The 15,350-nt window shown below is 45.9% G+C and overlaps 4 protein-coding genes across 4 annotated transcripts; all 4 read right to left on the bottom strand.

The window, feature by feature from the left end:
- Positions 1–213: 213 nt before the first annotated feature.
- On the bottom strand, positions 214–3,221 carry E1B28_002057 (uncharacterized protein; the record flags this gene model as incomplete). Its single annotated transcript, XM_043148040.1, has 6 exons — positions 214–2,637; positions 2,694–2,816; positions 2,874–2,930; positions 2,985–3,029; positions 3,082–3,144; positions 3,198–3,221. 6 exons carry the CDS (start codon positions 3,219–3,221, stop codon positions 214–216), a joined length of 2,736 nt encoding a protein of 911 aa, XP_043016754.1.
- Positions 3,222–4,623: 1,402 nt separating this feature from the next.
- On the bottom strand, positions 4,624–4,997 carry E1B28_002056 (uncharacterized protein; the record flags this gene model as incomplete). Its single annotated transcript, XM_043148039.1, has 2 exons — positions 4,624–4,920; positions 4,995–4,997. 2 exons carry the CDS (start codon positions 4,995–4,997, stop codon positions 4,624–4,626), a joined length of 300 nt encoding a protein of 99 aa, XP_043016753.1.
- A 61-nt stretch (positions 4,998–5,058) lies between these two features.
- Positions 5,059–5,286, bottom strand: E1B28_002055 (uncharacterized protein; the record flags this gene model as incomplete). The annotated part of the gene is made up of 2 exons (XM_043148038.1): positions 5,059–5,202; positions 5,263–5,286. 2 exons carry the CDS (start codon positions 5,284–5,286, stop codon positions 5,059–5,061), a joined length of 168 nt encoding a protein of 55 aa, XP_043016752.1.
- A 6,814-nt stretch (positions 5,287–12,100) lies between these two features.
- E1B28_002054 (uncharacterized protein) lies at positions 12,101–13,671 on the bottom strand (the record flags this gene model as incomplete). The annotated part of the gene is made up of 10 exons (XM_043148037.1): positions 12,101–12,295; positions 12,355–12,478; positions 12,543–12,630; positions 12,692–12,835; positions 12,890–12,968; positions 13,034–13,055; positions 13,124–13,156; positions 13,219–13,456; positions 13,513–13,531; positions 13,585–13,671. 10 exons carry the CDS (start codon positions 13,669–13,671, stop codon positions 12,101–12,103), a joined length of 1,029 nt encoding a protein of 342 aa, XP_043016751.1.
- Positions 13,672–15,350: the final 1,679 nt, after the last annotated feature.

The following is a 15,350-nucleotide window of genomic DNA, read 5'->3' as shown; positions in this document are numbered from 1 at the left end:
TCATGAGGTTGTTGAAATCCCCAGCAAGGACTCTTGCCTCCATTCTCCCCCGGACGCTCGTTTGACTACCCTCCTTAGGAACAGCAACCTCCAAGGCGGTTTGACCCTCATAGAGGGTGCAGTGCCGCTCGCATTCTTATTTAACCAAGAGCTACTACAATCGCTTCATAAACATAAAGCCATTGCCATCCGGACCACGGGTTATGATAAAAATCAAACATTAATATCCGCCCCTGGACTCCCAACATCTCCATCTCCGTCTCCGTCTCCTTCTCCATCCATTACGATACTGTGCGCTATACTTCGGTCGTCCCCAGTCACCTCCGAAACCCCCTTATTATCCGGCTGTTTTATTTGAGCGACCTCTGTTGCTGGTATCTCCATTCTTGAATCTCCTGAACCATCTCCGAGTTTCTCACGGCTGGAAGTTAGAGATGGTGGCTCATGCTCGTTCTCGATCACTTCGCCTGCCTGCCGAGCTACTCTGCTGGCCATACTGTCAGTTTCCTGACCCCCTGTAGCAACTTCCGTGTTGATTCCACCTACTACTTCGCTTCCTGGTGTGTACAAACTCGAATCTCTGTGAATCTTTGGGATGGATTCGAAACAACCGGGCGGTAACCCATGGAAAAGTTGTACTGATTTCAACAGATCCATCCACGGAATAACAATTTCAGCATAATTGGCATGCCACCATGCTGACCCCAATTCCTTGTTCACAAAGGCCAGAAAATTGAGACCACATTGTGAACCGATGAGGAAGGATTTGATCGAAGATAGCTGTTGTGAGTCCTCTGTCGAAGAAGTTGGATAAGAACTACTCGGCGCTGGAAATGACATTGTGTCATTTAGATGACTAGTCAGAGTCTTGATTAGATCAATCATGTTGGAAACAAACACTCTGGCGACCCAGCACTTCTTGTACGAGTTCAACAAGTGCCTGATGACCACGGAGTCATATGCTGATGAACTGTCCAAGACGCCCCTGAACTCGTCCATCAATAGCGGAAAGTATCCACAGATTGGTTTGAAATAAAGCAGTGGCAACTGATTGATGTGTCGTACATGCCTCAATACATGCATCCAAATTACACCTGTGGAATCCAAAAAACCATACTCCTCCAAATTATATATCTTGTTGTTCACAAAAGTGAAATATTGAAGTGCATCCTCGGAGGCCATCACTGTCGCTGTGATGTTTTGTTCTGATGATTGTTCGAGAGAGGGAAGAATGGACCTAGATAGCCTATAAATTATCTGGAGTTTTGTTGAAACCTCCAGTTGATCCCAATTTTGGGTATAAAAATCCAACATCCCCTTATCCCTACAATCCTTCAATGGGGCCAGTAACCATTGCTCGGGACAAAAGAGTGTGTACACAAATTGGAGGTTGACCGGTTCTTTGGGGATAGAATCTGAAAGCTTCAGTGCTGCACTCCTCCATGAATCTTCCAAAGAGTACCTATCAGAGCTAACCAACAAATGTTGGAATGCTACCATCTGGCTGATTAGAGCTAAATTGTATTCAGATGATTGATCATCAAATAAACCATCAATGTGCCCAGTGTAAGGAGATTGCAACAAAGATTCCAAGTCAAAGGTATCCAGTCCTTCCAGCCCATCTAAGAGAGTAGGGAAAACCAGATGAAGAGGTGTCTCTGCCAGCACATTCTTCAGATGTGGAATCATGGATGGTATATCCCGAGTTTCCTGCACAAGCCATCGTAACCCTTTTAATCCATACAGATCAGGACATCCTTCGATACTCGAGAAGCGTTGTATGACATTGAGGTCAAGTGATGGCCAAGCAGAAAGGTCCAACATGTTCTTTGAGATGAACTCATTGAATCTCCATTGCCGAATATAACTGTTGTAGGATTTCCAGGATGGAATGAACTGAATAATGATGGAGTACAGGAACAGGAAGTGTGTGAGATGAAATGTGGATGAAATGAGGCGGAATGCAAGCCATGATTGGGGGGATTTGTAGGGGCAAATCAAGTCAATTGTGGGTAAAATCTGTATGCTTTCCAGGTTCAAATATGGATCACTTGCGAATTCAGAATTAATTCGAAGGACTTGTTGGATTATACTCAAGCCAGGGAGTATAGTGGTGGTGAGGTAGAACATGATGGCAAGTCCAACAACAGCAAGTGCAATGGCAAATGGCACAGCATGGCGAGTCCACAACAACTCTAATAATCCAGCAAAGAAAAGGAAGAGTGACATCTCAAGCAGCATTGGGAGAGATGCAAGGATAGTAGGAACATGCCATGCCTCAAAACTTCTGTGACGCAGCCAACGGAGTGCTAATGCCTGACCTGGAGTACGTGTATTTGTTTGTCTCTGGTGTTCGCGAAGCCACTGCTTGCAAAGGAGCCCAAACAAGGCATCAACTAGAGCAAGTGTAAGGCTGACAAACCAGAATGTGTTGATCCGCACAACTGAGGGAGAGGGAATGAAAGTAGGGGGTGGGGATGGGATTGGAAATTGATTGGTGGTGTTTTGCTGAACAATCTGAGTGAGGAGCATGACGGTGGTATTGAGAAGCATGGAAGTGGTGTCTGCTGGATCTTCCTGTAACCATTTGTATGATTCAATTGTAAAAGCTGTAACAACTGCAGAAAATAACCCAGCCTGTGTAGGATAACATTGAGCAAAAAGGCCTGGAAACATACAATCCAACTACTCACAAAAACCAAGAGTGTATCAATATCATCTTTATAGCCATTGACCAAGTCATCATCCAGTATATCCAACTTCTTCATGACTTCCTCCCAAGACTTCTCAACTGTAGGATTCTCCTTGTTTGCAGCCTGAGAATACATTCAGCTACTTCATTAAATCCTTCATAGGTATAAATGAGGACTAACAGGTTTATTCTCCATTCCAGGTTCATTTGCTGGTTTGGGGACTGGCCTCGAAGAAGACTTCAAGAAGTCTGGTCAGTGAATAGAGCCAGATCTTTCTGTATGATAAGTTACCTGTGGTTGGTTGGTTGTCTTCTCCTTGTCTCCATCTGATAGGTTCTACACTGGTGTTGAGATAACAAGCAACCCAACAAGCATTGTACAGACCTACCTCTGTTTTCTCAGATACCTCTTTTTGTCCCACAGTATCTGGCAATTTCTTGAAGGAAGAACTCTAAGAGTCATGAATGAGCATCATTTGGGCATCGAACAATAGAGGGAGACCACCTTAAAATCTTCATTTGAAGTCATTTTGTGGGAGATGTGCTACGGCAGATGTCGAGGTGTTGGGAGAAGGCAAACAAAGAGTTGTGAAGAGCCAAAAACAATATTTCTTCTAATTTGAATCAGTTGACCATCATCTTAGATCTGCCAATTCATCAAGATCTAAATCCCCATGTGTAAAATATCTGTTTCTGTCATTCCAGGTTCATATCCCATGTGAATAGGAGCTTCGACAACTCGTGGTCGCAATGAGACTGAAAAAGAGTCCCTTTGGACATTAATTTAGATAAAACACAATGTCAACTCCCGGTACTGACTCTCGGTTTTCTGCTATGGTTCGTCGAATGGGTTGGACTCTTGGACTTTCAAGTGAACGACAAAGAAAATAACTGCAAATCATTGTTGAATCCGATTCCTGTTGTTAATCGTGCGATGATGAGAAATGGGAATCAACGCGGAGGTAGCGAGGTTGGTCGGAAGGCACTAAGTAGACACGTTCCCTCAGACACATAGAATGTTCATATAGGTACACGGTAGTAAAATGAAACGACCTCAGGCTTAAGGACCACAGCTTTGTATTCATTTCCGCGAGTTGATCGGGATTCGAGTCGGTAAAAAGTCCTTGGATTGATGGAATACAAATAGATATGGACTCTATGCCGATGTCCATGGAACAAGACTGTGAGTGCACTGCCTGAATTGCTCAACGTTACGAAAAAAAGGTCATAGAAATTGGAAGAGGCAGGGAAAAGCGATCCTCTTTCATCGGTTATGCAAGCCAATGGAGAGCGAGTAAGTGGACACTTGAATTTCCACCGCCAGATTCACTGTCACCGCACATGCACTGACAGTACGAAGGCCAGGAACGCGGAGCGTGTGGCGTGGCACTAAATAACGAGAAGTGAAACCCGCTTCGGCTTGAAACTTGCTCCGAGATTTATCCTAGTATAGGTATGTGGGGCGACTCCCATAGACGCGGCTCGACGAGATTTGAGGTCCGTGAATCCTCCAGTTGCTAATTTCTCCCATCGTATATCAAAAGTCCATTATAATAATCTCGAATATTGAATTGGATGAATATACGATAAAGTCCGATGAAGTAGAACCGTAAAGGAGAAGGAACACGCCCATCAATCAACGGTTCGAGCCTGGTGAAAGGGATGGACATCCGGAATTGTTCAGTCCGATCGCCAAAACTCTAGTTCGCATCCGGCATACCGAGTGACCACCTTATCCGTACATCATACGTACATCCCTATTCTTTGTGAACCTTTGGCCGCCACGAGCTGGCATCTTCTGATATCGGAATCACAATCATCCTATTAGTTGAATAACGAACTTGGACGTTGAGAAACAGAAAGAACGAGAAAGAACATACCTTGTCCGCACCATGCTCGCTCACTTGATCCGAATCGGCTAGTTCAAGGTACTAACTAGACGGTGGAACGAAACTAGAACGTACCCCAAAGTGTTGCACTGCCCAAAAATGCAACTGGTAGCTTTCTCGGTACCTGCATGAATCATGGTAGAGGTCCATTGCGGATACCATAAGGAAATCCCAATTTTCGACGCCCTTGCCATCCTTATCCATGGCTGACCGTACAGGCACGATCAGCCACGGGAGATCTTTAGGGTGATCAATACGATCAAGGAAAAGTTCCGGGTTCTGAGCCTTCACGGCCTGACGTCGCCTAGGTATTGGGTTATCTTTTTCCGCATGCAGTTCCTGATCGTTGAAGACATAACGATATGAGATGGTCAGGAGCCGGGGACAAAATAAGTAGCAGGTTGGTTGCGCACCATATTCGGTTTCGTGTTCCCGAGCTTATCTCTTGCATACCAAACCGGACCTATCCTTTTTTCCTCATCTATCACCCACGGAAAATATTCGAGAGCAACGGCGCCGGTTAGTATAATCGTATTCTTCAGGGGAAGCGCTACAAGTTTTCAGAGGCACATGAGGCGAAATGGAAGCCAAGGCTGCGCAGGTTGAGATTCGTTCATCAAGCTGTTAATGCAAGTACTTGGCTAAGCCACGAGGCAATAAAAAAAGGCCACGAATACGTACCTCGCCCGTCCTTGTGGTAACCATGAGGTGATGGTGCGCTTTTCTCGCTGACAGGCTTTCACTTCTCGAAGCACAGTACCTAACGTAGCATCTGCTTGACCTAGAAGATGGATGGGCTTAAGACAATACATACTCAGTTCCTGCGGCATCCCCGTAGGCTAAGATGGCTGAGGGTTCGGCCGTCGGGTGGTTATCCTACAACGAAACACCAGCTTTTTAGTGCTAGAGAAATAAAGAAGCGATGATAATGTACCAAGATCTCGAGAAGGATTCGCCACTCTGGGTCAAGAAATATTATTCATGCACGACCATGCTTCTACAGTAAGAGAATTATCGGGTAGAGACAAGTTTGATCTCACCTTTGGCAAGTCATCGCATTTTGCCCTGCGTTATGCGAAAATTTTGGCCAATAGTTCTCACCTTTAGCGAATTTTTGAGCTTGAGTATGAATGATAGATGGCTATTGTTGATGAAGGATATACCAGAATGGGCGGATCGTGATGGTACGAAAAAAAGAATCACACGTGGTCACGGACCAGTCCGGATGGTTCCTTCCTGAATGCCGAAGTATTCCGAGATGAGCGGTTGGACACTTCGGCCTCGGATATATAATGAGAGCGCCCCCATCATCCTCGTGCTTTGGACCATAAACAGCGCATCAACTTGACACGGAAGTGACACGGTCGAGATATGAGAAGGTCGTACGATACCCGACCATGTAACCACCTCCCAGCTCCTCAAATTAAGTGCATGGAAGAAGCGGCTTCTAGTCGAGTAATGTCGTCCTCACAAGAATTCCGCCTGGTAAATTCATTTTTATTTTCGGGTATATTCAGTATTCACAGATGTATTCGCAAGATTATTGTATATTGGATGTGTATCCTAGTAGAGAGATGAAATGATGAATGTCCTGAAATAATTACCATTCGATACAGTTTGGAAGATCCGCTCTATAGAGTAATGAATGCTATGCGAGGATATCCGAATGCACTTACAGTTCTACAGCATTCTCATTTCTTTCTGGACATGGAATCCCCGAACCAACCCGAGATCAGAAGTTAAGTACTGTGACAGAATGTGCCATACGCGCCGGAACGGCACGTCCTAAGCTGGAAACGGCACCTCCAGCGTCATCATTTTTTACAACAGGAGACAGTGCTCTTTATGCAAGGTACTTACATGCACCGGTACCATTTGTCCTACACATCTGTCCCAGCTTTCTATAGGCCGACGTACACTCTCAATTCTGAATCCCACGACAAAGGCCCTGAATACCTATGGCTATTGTTCATGCTCAAGTACGTCGGTAATAGGTATACAACTTTATCTCCACTGTAAACCGGATCCTGAAAGCTTCACCTGCGACTTTTATCATCATCATAACCACCTTCCGTGGTTCTCTAGGTCCACTCGCATGTCATAGTATGTAGCGGATGTACAACATTTACTAATTTCTCCCACCGTATATCAAAAATCCAGTTAGATTGACCTCGAATCTTGAATAGGATGGATACACGGTATAGTATGATGAGGTAGGACCACAAGACCATGTCATCAAGGGTTCAAGCTTCATAAAAGGTATGGACATCTGGAAGATTATGATTGTTCGATTATGGGACGACGAGGTAGCATAAAGCGAAGAGTCCGATCGCCAAATCTCTATGTTCTCCGGGGTACACATTTGCGATCTTAACCGTATATCATACTTACATCTGTATCCTTCGTGAATCATCCTTATCATAGTCATTCCCCCATAATGATGATGGAGAAGATCAGTTGAACAACGAGCTTGAATGTCGAGATATGAAAGAAAAACGACATACCTAGTCCGTACGCTGCTCGTTCACTGGACAGGAACTGGTTTCTTTTCACCACCCTTTTGAGGCCAACTACATGAAACTCGTAACCATTCAGCGACAGTGCGATTTAGACGGTAGAACGATCCCAGGGGCCACGAAGAGCGCAAATGCATACCGGAAACTCGTAGCAAACCTCCCAAAGAAGCACACCAGCGTCCTCACATCAGTAAACAGTCATTGCCGGCTTGTCCGGCTTTTTTCGGCTTTTTCCCCACCAAAAATACGAGAAAGCCGACAAGCCGCAATCTATGTCCCTTTTGGGACAAGACAGTGCCGAGTGCGGACGCTCAAATACAATTAAATCGAATTACATAAAATTTGAAAAGAGTTGAATACCGTAATGACAGCTTTTCGGTTTCGCCTATCTATATATGGTTGAAAAAGTGACGAAAAAGTGGCTTGTGGCTTGCCTGCCATCAAAAACGCCCAAAAAAGCCTAAAAAAGCCGAAAAGCATTATGTCATTTTGCTGATGCCACCCAGCTCATTACGGGCCACATAGGCCTAAACCTTGCCTAAACCTTGCCTAAACCATTACCTCCACCGCTTTCACATTGAAGACTCCCCCACATGCCCGTGCTGAAAAGAGGCCCCAGAAACAGTAGCGCACTTCCTAATGCAATGCCCATCCCATGCTAGAGCCAGAGACCGACTAAGAGCGAGACTAGGACGACACGACATCGACGCCAGGCACCTCTTGACGACAACGAAGGGAGTACAAGAGACCCTACGATACGTGAACGAAACGAAGAGGCTGACCTCCATATTCGGAACGATTCCAGAGATACCAACCGACCAAGAGACGGATAGACAGGAGAACGGAGGATAGGTACAGAACACCGCCCAACCTGCTAAGACCCCAGTCGAAGCTCCAACGCTTACATGCGTTGACCGATCCACCCTAGGTGGACCCAACATATGAGACGGACCGTTATATAGATAGTTTCACCAACGCGATAGATTACAACGTACAGTAAACGCTACATATGTAGATACATCGGGCGTATAAACAAGAGGAAAAAAAAAAAAAAAAAAAAAAGACAGTAGAACGAAACTGAAAGTACCCAGAAGTCATGTTCTTCCTAAGATGGTATCGGTCGCTTTCTCGGGAAAACGCGGAGGAATCGTTGTGGATGGCCATGCAAGTACCGTAGACCCGTGTCCCGATTCTCGATTGGCATTTGTTCATCATGGTATGAGGTGTCGCTCCATATCCACGACTGACGTGAAAGGCAGTTAAAGACAACCGGGGACTTGAATAGAGTGGTACGTGCGAAGACGTCGAGTTGTATACGCTCGAAGGTACACACAAGGGAGATAGTGATGATGATCCCGAGTCTTCAAAGCTTCAAAGCGTCACGGCCTGATCGGGTAGGTATTGCATTATCTTTTCCGCATGCGAATTCGAAGACCGTGACATGGCGATGTGAGTGGTCAGCAGACGACAAGGGGACAATGGCAACAGCTAGGTTGGAGCACACCATGTTCAGTTTCGTAGTCACCAGCTCATCCCCTGCACAGCAAATCAAACCAAACCTTTCCTCCTCATCCGTCATCCACGGAGAGCATTCGAATGACCGAGAGCAGCGCCGCCTGTTCTTGTATTCGTATTCTTCAAGGTAAACATTATCCGTTTTTCAGACGCATATGAGCTGAAATGGAAGCCCACGCAGATTGGAAATTCGTTTCATAAGTCTTGGCGTGCAAATGATGCCTATTCTTGATAAAGGATGTATGAGGTCGGCGGATCGTGGTACAGAACGAAGGGCCAAAATAAAAATAAAAATATTTACACGTGTCACGGACTAGACCGGGTCACCCTCGGCAGAGTGGTGTAGCCCAGGATCGGAAGTGCCATGGACTTCCAGGTCCAGTTTGGATCGGAGGGCAACGTGGGTGAAACAGGCCAAAGGACGGCCGGCCAGCTTTCCGACTTTCTGAGTTCCAGCCTCATGTCGAGCCATGGGTGGGTTCCCCGGCACAGAAGACACCGTTACCGCCGAGATGCTCGTTAAAAATCCGGTTTGAACCTTAAATAAGCGAAATAGCGAACAGTAGCAAGGAGGTATAATCAGGAACCGATGAAATAGGGACCGTACAGTTCTGATAGCCAGCTTCAAAGTTGTATTCATGAATATCTGCATCCATTAACTCAGTTTTCAGGAAAATGGGAGGAACCGTACCATCGAGCTATGCTTGCACTGTCCTAATTTTGAATCAACTGAAAAACAACGCACACTTGGACTTCGAACGACAGAACTATATCGTACTATAACACCGGTAAGTGGTGGAATAGAGTGTACTGCCAACCCCCACGAGTCGGAATAGGTTCGCCTCGCTAAAGTGGAAGGGGCAAGGTTAGGACAGGTCGATGCGATAGCTGTAACAGTCAAATCAATTGATGTCATCGAAGTCTTTCAAGCTCTACGACATTGAACGAATGGAGAGCGGGGGTAGGCGACTCAGGGTTGAGAAAGTTGAGGCCGTATTTCGTTACATCTTTGTTCTGAGACCGTTTATACACTGTAGCTGTCCGCTTTTCACAGTTGAGACAGAAGAACAAGAGACCTAGAAGCGAGTTTAAACTCACCATGTACCGCTCCTCATTCATTATTTCGGGCATCTGGCTTTGACCATACGTTCCACCTCAGTATCATCATCCTTTAAACTATGCAGTACGTCTCCTCTGCGGGCACTCGGAAGCCACATTGCGTCTTCTTCAAAGCCTTTGCGAGGTAATATATCAATTTGATGCATCGGGATTGACACGGGGGAGGTATGAAAGCGACATACCCGGTTTGTACCACCGTGTAGTCAGAATAGGTACCTTCCAGCTGCCTTTCGAGGTCAGCTATATGAACTCGGAACCTGTTCAGTGAGCGATACAGATCATCAAAAAAAAAAAGAACTAAACGTGCCCATGTTTTTGCAGCAAAACGAGATGGATTAGTTTGAATGAACCTGCAAGGTGATACCTATCGCCCGACTCTCGAGTGGTACCTCCTCCCATTATATGGACACCACTCCTCCACGACCGTCAGCGAAAGGGAGCCAGTCGTGGCATGGTGAATCACGAGGCTCAAATACAGTGAGTATATCCATAGCTTTCGAGTCATGTGCAACCGAAAGCACGGCCCAGGGCGCTGACGAAAGGCCCATGTTCTTCTTAACGAGGGGTGTGTATGTACCCGAGTATTCTGGGAATTCTGTGATTGACGGGCGTAGAAATTCTAGTATCTTCCTTGTATGCAGATTCTGTTTAGCACCAAAGGGTCAGACAACAAGCGAAGACACGAGCAACTACAAGCTTACCATCTCCGTCTTCCCAAACACCAACTCTCCTCCCATAGACGATCCCAAATCGTTGATTCTTATCACATTTTCCCACCTAACTACACCGGAGGCAGCGAGTACAGCCTGTGGTATGCGTTATTCAGTATTTCTGAGCGAAATCGAGGGAGTTGAAGAAGTGTTATTGTGAACTGTATGTGGAAAGATCTGACTAAGTAACAAAATGATGTCAAAAAGCCAAAATGTGCGTACTTTGAACTTTCCAAGGTTGTCGCACCTGCCCGAGTCTTCTGAGAGATTCAAACGACTCATCGCAAAATGGCAGCTCCTGAGCAGATGAGAAGCAAGTAAACGAAGGAGACGTACCGAAATCTCGTGGGAAGTCCAGGTTGTTGGGGCAGAAACATTATTAAAATCCATACGAAAATCGTCGTTCTGCGGATAGTGAACTTTAAAAACGACAAGCTTAGAGACGTTCAATTTCAATCGAATCACACCTTCGGCAAGTCATTGCAATTATATTGTTTCCTATGTTTTTTGAGGTTTTCGTCCAATCATTCAGGGTTTTTTAAGTGGTTTGAGCTCGGGATTAACGTTAATGGTCAATAATTATTGATGGAGGATGTACTGGTTGGCGTTGTGTGGTGGTACAGAAGAGGGAAGCGAAGGAAAAAAGTTTATACGCGTCGCGTACCCGGTACAAGACCGGACCGTGATCGACCCGTAGTTCTCGCGCTTCCTTCCGACTCTTGCGTTCTATTGAAAATGCCTTAGCCTGGCTCGAAGATGAAACAGAAACGCAAGCCAAAATTCCCGACGGTTACTGTCGGATGGGCCGCTCCGGTATTGTGGTGTAGTATCATAGAGGGGCCGAAACACTGAAACGTGGCATGTACATTTGTCCGGAGTCCGGACAAAGGCACACCAGCGTCTGGACTGTCCGTGACTAAGTGATATGTCACATGTGACAGGACATTTTGTTCTCTTTCCGCACTCTCACTACAAAGACGACGCACAGGCGCAAAAATCTGAATTTGTTCTCCCATTTTTCTGTAAATTCGAAGCCAAACTAAAAATCACATGCTGTTGCGGACTAGACTGGGTTGTGGTCGAAGGATCGGCCTCGGACAGATGGGTCGAGTCTTCCGGTATACATACCGTCAGCAGAGCTGGTAAAAACTTCTGTGAACCACGATGGCCGGGTGCTTGGATACATAACGAGGATTCGGTATACACCTATTATTTTTCGGACGTTAGATCTCAGCAGTGGTCGACATGACCCTGTATTCAAATCCCCATACACTATCAGCGGTGGATATGGAGCGACACCCCATACCACGATGGCCAGACAACAATCGAGCATCGGCAGTCCTGCCTCAATTTGAGTTTGGAACTCATGAAGGTTGGAAATTCAGCCAAGGGCCACTAAGTGCGTACATACCATACCCTTTGGCCTATTTCACAGTGCCGTCCTCCATATGTAATTGAAGTCGCAAGTCTTCACAATTGAGATGCTTCTCGAGTGACAGGCTACACTCTCGAACCATAACCCTTGAAAGAACACAGCTAGCAAAATTTAAATACTAGATAACAAATTTCAAAAAAGACACCCTGTTATATCAAGTCGATTGTCTGTCTCTTCCTCACCCGAACCATCTCTTCAGGTGACCCAACTGCCCCGTTCCTCGCTCACTTTTCCAGTTGTACTGCCTCTATATCATCCCTCGATGGATTCCGGTCCGGATGAGTAGGGAAATCAACAGTCGCCGCGTTGGTTCCTGACTGAGGTTCTCTTGCCGCGAAGTTGATGGACATCATTTGTTGAACACTCTCCACCTGCTTGCCGTGTGCCACACGCACGATTATGAGCGTAGGTGCGAGGCCCTGTGAATATTGTACACTATAAACTCTGGAATCATTAAGGCAGATTGAGCATTACTCACCGACATTAGTGTCGAGACAACAGAAAGATCTACGGGCACAGTACCGTAGTTATGCGGATCGAGTACTGTAACTATTACCATCGCCGCTATCACGGTGGTAGGATATAGAATGCCTGATTCCAGGCTAAAATATGCGGAGCAATAAGGTGTCAGTTTTCATTGACTCGGTGCAGTACGGGAGGACGTACATGGCAGCAAAAATCGTCTTGTAACGTGCATTGACTCGAGTCCCCATGAGTTGTCGTGCCTCCCGACTAACCCACCAAATTCTCCCAGCTACCAGTACGAGAATGAGTGAACTGTGAGACTCTTGAGTGGTGGAAATTTGAGAACTCACCGGTCAAAAGCGACAATAATCCATTGAACACCGCAGAAGTAATTGACCAACCGCCACCTATCGTATTAGCCACGATGAAAATATCTCGCTTCGATGGTTCGCCGAGGCCTATGACTACCATAATACTTACTGCGATCCCTAGACCTGTAAATATTGATGAGACTTTCGGAAAGACCCAAAAGATTCAATGGTTCCTACCATTGAGCACAAAGGCGATGAAGGCAAGAACATATAGGAAAATCCTGTTGGAGCCCCAAAGAACGTAACACCTGTGGATCTATTCAAGGATGGACATTAGAGGATGCGGTACTTGGGATACTGATTGAACACATCGCCACTCACGAGCATGATATCCGCAACACAGCTATTAGGAACCGTGACATATTTAGCATCAGTGCGAGTCAACGTATGGGCAAGGTAAGCGCCACAAACTTCATGAAAATTCCAGAGAGGTTGGTAAGAGCTCTAGTTGAAAAAAATACATGTCAAAATGGCAAATGACAGAACAACCTGTAAGAAAAACCCACGTCCAAACAGTTTTTCTATTGTCGTGAACCAGATACTCCGCGAGTGGTTCATAGTCTTGCGTCTTCGCGGCTTGAAAGTATATTATAGTTTGTCGTACCATTCCCCATACCACTGACCAGACGTAGATATTTGCCAAGACAAAGAGGGCGATCGTACAAGCCAGGTATAAGCCCAACTTTGATGTTTTACGCTGGAAGAGGATGTTTACGCAAAAACCAAAGATGATTGCGTACATCCCTGCACGTTGGTGTTTTAGTGACAATTAACCAGTAACATATCATGCCCGCACTCACCATAGACTACTAACATCAACTGAGATGGAAGACTTTGTCAGAAAAATATGGATTCTCTTCGAAATGACTCACCGAGAGAGTGGCGATCGGGCCCACAACGACTTCTTGCACCGTGATGAAAGGTGCTACAAACTCTTCGAGTCCAGAGTCAGAGGACATGATTCGGGTAGATCAGCAGGGAACTGAAAATTTCTTACCGTGCTAATTAACACACTTTATAGACAGCCACTACCGGCTCATCGGTATCCAAATCTTCTGAATCCCGCCCAACCTTTCCCAAAGACCCCAAATGATCCAATGATCTTGTTACTGGTCACCCTCCAGATACACGGATCCAGTATCCGATCGCAGCTTGATGATCGAAAATGAAAACCTTCCAAACATTCGGCTGTTTGCCGCACACTGTTTGCATCCAGCTGGGCACCCAAGCTGGTGGGACTGAACTCTTTGACGCGGGCCGCGGCACTCATTTGCCAGGTGACGAAGCTTTAATCTATCTGCGATGCTCCATCTTTGAAAGTGTACATGCTGTTCAGCTGATCATCATTGGTCGATATCTTGGAGAATAACCCTCGGGATGCCGTATATCGGTTATTGGATTGTAATTAACGATATAACGTGGATAGCTAATACTTGAATCTGCATGTATTACCCTTTGCCATCCAGTCGAGCTCGTATGTCTCTATGTATTGGACCATTTCGATTTTCTCGACACTGGACTCGACTTGGAAAATTGGGGACCGTTGTGATGGGCTAAGAAAATAGACGATGATGATCAACACTAGTACTACCGACTCCGTGATCATCATCCATGTATCAAAACTTGTCGTAAAAATGGGTCTTTTTCCCATCGTACCCAGAGATGTTCGGGAGATGTCTTATCTCGCTTCTCCTTCCTATCTCCGTCAGACTCTGCCGCCCGTTGGCTGCCAATTGACTGCCATCCGTGCTCTCAAACTGAGTCAATGCCTAAGACTAGTCCTGTCACAGTCCTGTCATACACGGACTGGTAACAGGTCTAGCAACCTCGGTAACTGTCAATTCTAAGCTGTGCTTCCAGATTTGGAAGCTAATAGCCCGATGAGACCGCCGAACCGGCGAGCGCCCCGCCTTCACCTTCGTACCACCACGATCCTCGAGCACGCGTTCATCGTCTTCTTGCTAGCCCGTTTTCTGATTTCAACTATTTTGTTAAGAAGGAATCTGTGGACTTTGGAGTCTTAGAGCTCCACTGGGATAGTTTGGAGCTAGTAAAATCGGTACGTCGCTGTACTGTTTTCAGTGCTGTTTCCACTCGACAATCTTACAAGTACCGTCTCATTTCACGGGATACAGCGAGAGCTATCACGAACATGGTGCATTCTGAAGCACTGTTTCTAACCATTGTTAGGTTACCGTTCGTGTTTTTCTCGCTTCTTTTTTCTCTGTTATATCGACGTGCTTTTAGCCTTCAATGAAAGATTCTTCTTGAACCGGAAGGCATTCCACTGGCCATACACGAAATGTTCGTAGGAAAGGGAAGATTTTTATGGCACGGTCGGATGAGGATGAGATCGAGCGTTGTCGTTGAGAGCAAGGGTACATGAAAGAAAGGCCAGGAGACAGAGAAAAGTAAGTAATACTGCCCTTTTCCTCAATTCCTCATCTGTCCAGCTACCGATGAACCTAAAGGGATTTGGAAACGCTCCTAGTTGGCCACTCGAACTACTCGATGTCATCCGCTTCGCTCAGTGTATCATTTCCATCTAGGCTTTGCCGCTGCACTAAAATAGGTTCGACACCTTCCTACGTTTAGTACACCTCTCGTGCGACGTCAGATTACCGAAACAAAACCGGAA

This window comes from Marasmius oreades, chromosome 1 (assembly GCF_018924745.1).
Source record: "Marasmius oreades isolate 03SP1 chromosome 1, whole genome shotgun sequence".
In the NCBI taxonomy this organism is placed as follows: Eukaryota; Fungi; Basidiomycota; class Agaricomycetes; order Agaricales; family Marasmiaceae; genus Marasmius; species Marasmius oreades.
Note: the sequence above shows the minus strand (reverse complement) of the source record. Positions and strands in the feature narration are given on the sequence as shown.